The sequence below is a fragment of the Leiobunum rupestre genome, chromosome 7 (genome assembly GCF_980474605.1).
Source record: "Leiobunum rupestre chromosome 7, qqLeiRupe1.1.hap1, whole genome shotgun sequence".
In the NCBI taxonomy this organism is placed as follows: Eukaryota; Metazoa; Arthropoda; class Arachnida; order Opiliones; family Sclerosomatidae; genus Leiobunum; species Leiobunum rupestre.
Genome location: NC_143390.1, coordinates 37,808,910 through 37,819,110, shown reverse-complemented (window position 1 = coordinate 37,819,110; position 10,201 = coordinate 37,808,910). Strand labels below are relative to the sequence as shown.

Below are 10,201 nucleotides of genomic sequence, written 5' to 3'. Positions count from 1 at the left end.
AGTTTATAGCATGGTTTATAGCGGGAAAATCCTTGTTCATGGAATTTAGGCGAATGGGTTGGCCACTATTTCGTGACTGTCAAAGTTGGCCGTGCTGAAGACGACGCCATAGTGGTGGATGGATGTGGTGGTGGCGAGTGTCTTATTGAATATTGCGCCATTGTGGTAGTTGGATGTGAGGACTGGTTGGCGTGAGAGTTATCTAGGTATGGTGGTTCAAATGGTGGTGAAATGGAATCCGTCAAGGAACCGTCTGAGATGGTAGAACTTGGTTGTAGATGGAATCGCGTCCGGCGGAAAGCGCGACCTTCGCTGGTCCGTATAACGTATGAGTGGGGTTCTTTGGCCAGGACGATAATGCGGGCAGGAAGCCACGTTTAATGAGGTAGAATAAATAGATCCAAATCCGCTTTCCATAACCTACCGTTTCGCGGGACAGTATTTGTTGAGTTGGAGAGTTAAATGAACTTAATCAACGAGGATTACGATGTTTTTTATTGCACATGGCAGAAGTCGGCGCCAACGGTTTCCCATGGTAGCGTTAGGGTGCCGTGGCAAAGGTGCCTACGACAGATAGTACATTGACGAATGTAGTTTGTGATATCGGCAGACATGGAAGGCCAATAGACGTTGAGTTTCTCTCGTGCTAACATGGGTGGCATGGATTTGGTCCAAAATGTTACCACGGAGACGCTGAGGGGTTATATATTACTTAGGTAGGTTTTAGTTGTATTGGAAGGATGTTTTAAAAAATGTCTTATTTTCCAAAAATGAAATATTTTCGTAAAGTAAAGTCAAAGTAAAAGACCTGGCAGACGCGATTACAAAAGACTTCCAACCGGGTTATCTTCCCTCTTTCTACACACCCTTGACCCCCGTCGAAAAGCCGGAGCCTCAACTCCGAGAGAAAAATATACTGCATCTTACCAAGAAACCTTCTATTTTACTAAAATCTTATTTTCAACTAAAAAGGAATATACAACGCCATCTCCTGGGTACTTAAGTTTAACCGCTCAATTAATTTCTTGGTCTACATAAAAAATATTTAAAGCACTAAAAGCTTCGAATCTCTATCAAATTCAATAACAATGGGTTCCGTACATAGATTTGTCTTTAAGTTCAACTCGAACTACGCACACATCTCGGTGCCTCGCCCAATCCGCTGGCACCGAGCTGGCACGGATATCCATCATCAACCAACACTCGGTAGGGCCGATCCTTATCAGCTGTAACCTCTTCTAGAGCGGCCGCTGGTACGATAAAGTGTCCCTTTCTCGGAATCGGAGTTATACGAGGTCCTCTCCGGCCTTCGCCACACCTCCCCGGGGAAGAATAACGTCTCCAATCGCATTAAAAAGAACTCGATTCCGGCTTTTCGAACGGCACTATTAGCGCTATAAACAGTCTTTGAGTGGAGGGAGTCATGCCACCTAGGTTGAAAAACGCCATTTTTAACCCATACTGAAGCCTGGGAAGCCCTCAGCAGATGCCACCTAGTTCTTACCACGACATATTGTAACGATCGGATTGTGCTGCGACAGCTTCCAAGCCTTCCGCCCTCAAGCTGGTCTCCCAGTCGTTCACGCTCTAAACAATAGCGGATTGAGCTGCAACAGCTTCCCCGACGTTCCCGCTCCCGCTATATATAGGGGAGACGGAGAAGGGCCTAGACAGTTCGAGTCTGACTCCGAACCCAGCCGTTTGAGCTCCACCGAGATCAACTGTTCCTGTTTTGCCGAAACCAGCCGCTGGTCTGGTTCTTAGACCGGATCGCTGTTCTCCCAGTGGAGCAATCGGGATTCCAACGTGGTCGTCGTGCGATGGACAATGTGATCCACCTTGTTATGGCAGTGCAAGGTGCTTTAGCTTCGAACAATCACTGTCTAGCGGTGTTCTTAGACCGGAAGGACTCTTTAGGCAGTGTTCACCACCAGGCGTTGCTTTACAAACTTTAGCGCCGAGGACTTTCATTCCAGTCCGGGTCAATGGGGCTCTATCTGCTACTTATCTCGTCCAGTGGCGTATCCAGGATTTTTTTCGAGGTAGGCTAGAATATTAAAAGTGGGCCCCAACCACATATTATTCTAAAAACTAAATGTTAAATTTATAAAATTGTTGAATGTGCTAAGTGAGACAAATTAAGTAATTTATTTAAAAAAAATTCAAAAAGAAAAAGCGGTTCTTCTGTTGTGTTTAGAAAACTCATCAACAACTTTCAAGGGATTATCTTTCAAAATATTGGTTAGATCTCTATTAAGAGATAACAAAGATAGGTTTGAAAGACGATTTTCTCGCATTGTCGTTCGTGTGTTTGTTTTTATTCTGTTAAGGGTGCTAAAACTCCTCTCGCACGCCGCGCTGGAAACCGGGATACACTGAATTACATTAAAATACTTCACAATCTCTGGATAGCCATCCTTGATGGCCAAAATACTCTTGAGTTGATACAACGTTTTCGGTTGTCATAAGGCGTTTAACAACTTTTATTCCATCTTTAATGTCTCTAGTATTGAACTGAAATCTCTCAAAAATATTACAAAAATTTATAACATCAGCCTCGTTTAGAAATTGAACACTCTGAGGATCAGACGCCAATAAATAATTTAATACAGAAGAGTTATCGGTCAACCTTCTATTCATTTTTGCGCTAAATTTATCCAAAATCTCGAAATATGTACTTTTTAATTTCTGGCTTTTCATTTTCCCTGTTTCCTAAGCTATCGTAAACTATGAACTCTTTCAATTTCTTACTAACTACCCTTTTCCTTGGACCAAATTCACTCTTTGGATCTGGTATTGAAACATTTACTGTTTTGGCAAGCTTGGAAGCTTCGTCCCATATTTCAGTAAATTTAGTATCAGTTCTCATTTCTCTAAGTTCACTAACTGTAGCTTAGCACAAAGCTCGTGAATATGCCAATTTGGAGTTTTGTAAATATTCCGAAAGACCATTTGTTGTTCCTAAAACCTCATCTAAAGCAATTAACAGTACCAAGTTTTGAAAGTTTTCTAACTGAGAAATGTACCCTCTACACTCCGCCGACTCTTCCGATTTACCACTTTCAATAATATTGTCTAAACCTAATAATACGGCATCTATTTCTGAAGTAGTTAATCCCTTTTCGTTTACTCGATCACCTTGTATGGCAACTCTGGGGCATTTTCAGTACATCCCCAGTAGCAAAATTTAGTCGGGCCAACGTCAACAGAAATTAGTCGGCCGACTTAGTCGGGTCTGAGTCGGCCCACTTAGTCGGATCAAAGTCGGTAGGCTTGGTCAAATCGTAGTCGGCTACCCAGTCGAAATGTCACCGACGCCCGACTGCACTTTTTTGGGTCGGTCGTGAGTCGCTTCGTCGGGGTTGGCCCAACTTATTTCTGAACTGATGGCCCACCGTTATAAAGACTATCCTGCCAATCTTTATTATTATGCTTGCATATAAGTCGGCCCAACTATTATTAGGTTATGTCGCCGACCAATATATGGCGATTGCAGATCAGTCGGCCCTAATATTTTTCAGTCATGTAGCCGACCATTATTTGACCATTGAAGATCAGTGGGCCTATCCTATAACCGACCAAAATTGTTTTATTACCGACCCCTATAAAGTTAGTCTCCCAGCTGTATTTCGAGGGTTCGAAATACATGATAACTACGAAAGTACCATATTTCAAATATGTGTCAAACTAGTGTATTTATTTAAACAATAATTCTTCAATATGTTTTAACAAAAGTATGATTGCTAAAGAAAAGTTACAAAAACTTTGTTACCACAAATACTGTTTAGTAAGAAAAGTCATTTCAAATGTATAAAAAGTCAGCCGAACAGATAAAAAAATATTATACATTTGATTATCAAATACTTATTCAGGGTTCGTACAACATTTGGAAAATTAATTTCCCTGATACTTCCAGGTTTTCTCCTGGAAATTTCCCTGATATTTCCAGGTGCTAAAGCACCGTATGTTTTCGTTTAATCGAAAAAATATGTATAATTATTGAGGCGCTTCCAGACTCAAACGAATTTCCCTGATATATCCAGGTTTTCGTTAAATATTTAAAATTTCCCTGATATCCTCCTGATTCTTTTGGAAATAATCTTTTTCACTGATATTTCCAGGTTTTCCAGGTTCGTATGAACCCTGTTATTGACTAATGGCTGCATTTAAATTATTCAATAAGGCAATATCACAATGTTCAAAATAAGTAATTAATAAAAACATTAAAAAAGGTAACCGAGTGGATATTAATACAGTATGTCTATTCCGTTATCGAATACTTCTTATTTCTAGGTAGGTATATTTCAAGGCTTAAGCACTAAAACTGTATCATTCTATCAACAATGTTTTTCATATATCACAGTTCAAGTTTTGACTCGGAAAGTTATCTGAATAGATAACAAAAACCTACAGCTTTCCATCACACATTTTAAATTTATCCAAATTATTTTAGTTTTGAATACTATAGCCATTTAAGGTCAAACTTTGGATACTTAAAAAAAATGAAAATAAATTATAATAAATTATTCGAAAACATCCAAACAATTTTATATGAGATGAATATCACAACAAGTAGTATAAAACTTTTATACCCGTAAATTAACAAATTTTAATACCGAAATAATTTTTCCCTTTAATGAAAAAAAGCTCGGAATTGATACCATAACAATTTCTTGGGTACCTACAACTTTAAAAGATAATGATATTTTATACATCCAAGATTGTTTATACAAAACCATTACAAAGGCCAAAATAACCACTTAACCAGTGTATACATCTACTATATTTGAAGCAAAAGGAATCTCTTTTGTCCGGTTCTTCGTTGGCATCAACAGTGTTTAAACCATGGGATTTTAGACGACCTCCTTCTCTATCTTTTGAGTGTTTAAAGCACACACTTTCATGGAAGATTCTTAATCCATTTCTATGACAACTTTTAAATTGGTTGACACTTTAACAGCATCTGGAAATACACAGAAATTATTAAGTTGAATTGATTTCAGTGTAATTTATTCATGCCACTTAATGCATCCTTCAGCTTAGGGTCTTTAAATCAAGCTTTTTATTCACGCAATATCAACACCATCTTCTAACCTAATTTTTTCTGCAAATTCTAACCTCTCATCTTCTATGCCCTCTAACTTATCATCATTTACACCTTCTATACCACCATTGCCTACACCTTCCAGCCCCTCATTGCCTACACCTGTGTCATCTTCAACCCTTCTCAATTCGCTTTCTAATAAACCTATATTTTTATCTTTATACAGTACCACAACAGTATCAGAATCTATATCACTATCTAAATAAATGACAGTCATAATACTTTTAAGAAGGTTCTGTTTATATCTAAGCCTTTGCCTTTTAGAAACGTCCAACGAATGCTTGTAGTAATGAAGTTTGGTCTTTTACTTTTATCATCCATTTTATACTAGTACAAGGCTTAGGTAAGCCGAGTAAAGCAGTTTTAAAAAGTAGGCTTAATAAACTTGTAACTTTCTAACAAAAATAAATTTCTAATCTTTGCGATAAACATATTTTACACCACAATAATTAATAAAAAAAATAGTATTACATACCTTTAGGAATAGTATTAGGAATTTTATTTACGTTAAAAACTCAGAAAGAACGCAGATCTCTCTCTATATACCTCGTGGCTGGTAAAATAACGTAACAGCGCATTTTTATTACAGCCCAAAGACTGTCGCGAGAAGGATTATATAGTCTTTGCTACGGTTGTAGTTTTGGTTAGCAGGATTGCCAGTCGAGGTTCTCAGCTCAAAGAAAAATTGTACTGTTAGCTAAACCTAAAAATCAAACAGGTGACAAAAATAAATATTAAATAAGGGAAACTAATATTTATAACAAATAGCTAACACACTACAAATTATAGTACAAGCAGAAATTGAAAAGAACTGGCAGCTCTACTACAGTTTTTTGTTACAAATTAAAGCGCTTCTTTAGGTTTTTACGGCTAAATAGGAAAATATTTGTCGGCCCGACGTTATTGATAGTTGGGCCAACCCTAAACTTCACATGCATCTCAAGAATGATGGGCAATGCCTTTTGTCGGATTTAAAATACTTTAAAACTTTAGAACAATCTTAAGTACCCAAAAAAATTTGAGCTTATAACTAATTAAGGCCAATTTTGATAACAACTTTTATTCAAGGAAAAATGTTGAATAAATCCGCTAAAAATTAGGTCGGCCCGACTGCTACCGAAATCGAAGAAATAGAGATAGTTGGAAGTGAGTCGGTATGACGCCCAAAATAGGACTCGGACTCTCAACCGACTGTCCGACCCTAATCCGACCAAAAAACGGATTACGTGTGCTACTGGGGATCCTTGTAATTGAGAGCACTTTGTGATTCTAAAAAAAAATCGGATCTAAGTACTGAGTTGCACTGAAAGTTGTAAATTGCTTAAAGAACTCCAAGAAGTTCTCTAACGGGCCCTAACTTCGAACAGCAATCTATTAAAACTAAATTCAAACGATGAGCGTAACAAGGGCCACCAACAGCGGTTTGAATTTGTATGTTTACACCACTTATATTTCCTGTCATAACACTCGCATCATCATAACTTTGAGAAACGCAGTTGTTAATGCGAAGTCCACTTTCTTCAACAATTTTAATTATACCAGAAGAAATTGATTTGGCTTCAAATGAGTGTAGGTCTAAAAATCCAATGAACCTTTCTTTAACGGCCCCATTAACAGAGTAGTATCCACCAGAATAATCAATTTCTGATTTTATCATTTTTTGAATTATGTTACCACTCAAAGACATTAATTCATTCTGAATTATACAACTAGTGTACTTCGCGTTATTGGGCATTTTATCTAATTTATTTTTTAAATCAGGGCACATCTTCTTAACCATCTCTAAAAGTTCGATAAAGTTACCTCTGTTGTCCGAATCACTCATTTCCCTATGTCCCCGAAAAGCAATATCTTGCTGGGCGCAAAGAATAACGATTTTAACCAACGTAGCTAAAACGTCGCGATTCCGCGCACTTTGTTCCGCGTAACAACGCTTTCTCTTTGATTATCGATTTTCGTCGCGACTGATCCGTTATTTTTACTCTGACAATACATGTGGGGTGATTTATCTGAGCTAAAGTGTTTTTTAAATCTCATGTCTGTATTTTTCCAGTCTGAATAACCGTTAGTCAAAGAATTCTTAGTAGTAGAAAAATGACGACAGAAAAAGCAATACGCCTTGTTGTTTTCAACCGAATATTCTAGCATTGGAAATTTATCATACCAATTTAAATTGAAACTTCTTTTTTGCCCATTAAAATCGGTTTGTGGAAATGTTTTAAATTTATGCTGAACTGGGTCATCGTCTTTACTAAAGCTAATATCTTTAACAGGTTTTATTGTTGGTATCTGTGCTTTGTCTTTATTTTCATCTTTTGCTGGTTTGTCGTTACTCAATAAAACAGTAAATGCTAATCGACTGTCAAGCATTGAATTCACCAATAGTATTTGCCCTTTTATTAATTATTTCTTCGTGTTTTCGTTCGGAGTCGCTTGAAATACATTGATCCTCAACAAATTCTCCTTTCCCACTTAATTGGTTCTGTAGCTTTTTCTTGGGCTTCAATAATTTCATTGGTTTTAATTTTGAAAAACTTTCGAAGTGTATCCTTTTGAGAATCAATTTGTTTTTGTTCTAAATTTTCTCTTCTTTCGCTTTTCGGCTCCTGAAGCGTGAGTGTTATTAAATCTTTTCATATTTAATCTCCACACTAAAACTAACCATTCAAATGAACTTTATAAGAGCGGGCTGAGCGGCTTCAAAAAATAAAACATTTTCCCCAACCACGAAAAATGATTAACCAGAGTAAATAGTTGAAAAGCCCGTAGAGGCCCTAGGAGAAGTCAGAGCTTAAACCCTATAAAGGACCGTCTTAAAAGGTAACTTTTAATAGCCTTGAAATGGGCCTTTTTTTAAAAAGTAACTTCTAATAGCCTTGAAAAGGCCGTTTGAAAAAGTACAAAATTACAAATAGCCTTGAAAAGGCCGTTTGAAAAAGTAAAAATAGCCTAAAAAGGCTGTTTGAAAAAAGGGCAAATAGCCTTAAAAAGGCTGTTTCAAAATGTAACTGGTCGCTACTAATAGCCTTGAAAAAGGCTGTTCCAAAAAGTAGCTAGTCGCTACTAATACCCTTGAAAAAAGCTTAGGCTGTTTCAAAAAGTAGCTACTAATAGTCTTCAAAAAGACTGTTTAAAATAATAACTAATTAGCCTTTAAAAAGGCTTTTGGTTTGAGATATATTATCTAAGTGTTTAAATTTTAGACAAGCGCATTAAAGTTTTCTTTAAACCTCGAGGAGGTAGAAGTCCGCTCTTGCCAAAATTTTAAACTCGACTGGAGAGACAAAAAATAAGACTACTAACTCGTTCTGTAACACAAAACGAAATTTAACCAGAGTGGAACGAAAGATGGCCCGTATCGTCGACTCGTCGAGATAAAGAGTCACGAAATATCGCCAAGTGTTGAAAACCGGGTAAAACCCCAAAATTATAAAGACACAAACCGTTCCCCCCTCTCCAGGCTCTCCCCTCTTCTAGTTGGACAGGTTGGGCCCGGGCAGTTGCGATAAGCGCTTCTACAAACCTTGTGGCAGTTGCACTATTGTATGTGGCGCTATGCGCCTTTTGATCCTTATCTCCCCTTCTTCTATTCTATATCGGGGGAAACATTTCCATGAATATTTCTCTTTCAAAAATATTTGGTCCCTTCCGCGTGTTCTTTGCACCTGGCAGCGAAAGCCAAAGGCTAGAAAGGGGGTTAACACAAATAGTCCCGGCCCGTCGCGTTACACTCTGCACGTTAAAAAACGTTCTGATAAATTTAATTTGATTTTTTTTTATAAGCTAAAATTTTGATTTCCATTTTACAAAATTTTCATAAAACACTTAACGGTATTGTAGATGGAAATGATTTTGGGCGGTGGGGCCCCCTAGAAAATGACGGGTAGGCTGTAGCCTACCTTGCCTACCCCTAGATCCGCCACTGATCTCGTTTCGAGAGGTGTTTCTCGGGGCAGCTTTATCAGCCTAATCCTCTTCACGGTAATGGTGGACGGTATCCCAAAAATGTGCCTGAGCAAGGTGGAACAAGGTGAACATGCAAACGATTTCGCGGCCTGGGCCTGTGATCCCGCTCTTCGTGTTATATACGGTGAAATAAAGCTTTCGCTCGACAACAATTATGAGTACGGTCCCCACTGGGGCCTCAACTTCCAGTGACTGATGTATCAATAAATCCTATAATCCCAAATGGCTACTACCCCGGGAGATTTCACTCTCAGTCTCGGAGGCACTCCCCTTAACAAAGTCCGATCATACCGGTACCTAGGTGGCATTTTCACCGACCGTTTCACATGGAAAACACACGTCGACCCTCTAGGGAGCCAGTACAGTCATTTAATCCGCTCCAGGGGTGACTATACAAGCCCCCTGTATGCGTACGCAACTTCCTCTCTGCTCGCCACGTTGGATAAAGTCCAAAACGCTGCCCAAAGACTTGACGCTGCCCTAAGAGTCATCCTCGCCGGTGTCCTGATGGATGCTGACGCAGCACTTCCACCGCTTAGAGTTCGTTGAGCTCTTGTGGATCTTCACACCCTTGCTCCATGTGGTGCAGCGGATACCCCGGAATTTTATCATTCACTTGTGCGAGACCACCTGGCTAAACTAGAGGTCAAGGAACATTGTTTTGTTCCTTATCGGCTTCCATTTCTGCTCCACGGGCATGCAACATGGTTAGGAAACATAACTGGCTCTTTCACTCTTCCAGTGGTCATCTTCCTAAAAATGTCGGCCTCCATCGGTCGCTGCCATAGTCCTATAACGGCCAACTTTGATGACGGTTTGCTGTTCACGCCACAGCGCGTCATCAAAGCTGGCCGTCATAGGACAATACAGCGACATTTTGGAGGTCACGATTTGTTACAAAACCATCAATCCGAAAGCTTTTTGATTTCGAATCTAGGGTACGAGGGTATAATATCTTTGCTCGCGCGTCCTGTCGCCTACGCTGTGATAGTTGAACAGAATTCTTGAGGTGCTACAAAGTGGCTGGCGTTCCTCAGTAAACTTTCCGATGTTACATAGGCCACGCCCAAGATGGTAAAGAATTATCGGGTGAATTAACTGTGAGTCCTCTTAGATCCTTGGTCCATGCTG

At 39.0% G+C, this 10,201-nt stretch overlaps 1 protein-coding gene across 1 annotated transcript; it reads right to left on the bottom strand.

Annotated features, from left to right (window-relative positions):
- Window positions 1-6,425: 6,425 nt before the first annotated feature.
- On the bottom strand, window positions 6,426-6,929 carry LOC149936192 (zinc finger MYM-type protein 1-like). Its single transcript, XM_090153649.1, has one exon. It carries the CDS (start codon window positions 6,927-6,929, stop codon window positions 6,426-6,428), a length of 504 nt encoding a protein of 167 aa, XP_090009775.1.
- Window positions 6,930-10,201: the final 3,272 nt, after the last annotated feature.

Bases quoted from the DNA above. Each gene is read 5' to 3' on its own strand.
- LOC149936192 (XM_090153649.1), bottom strand. From the start codon at position 6,929: ATGAGTGATTCGGACAACAGAGGTAACTTTATCGAACTTTTAGAGATG.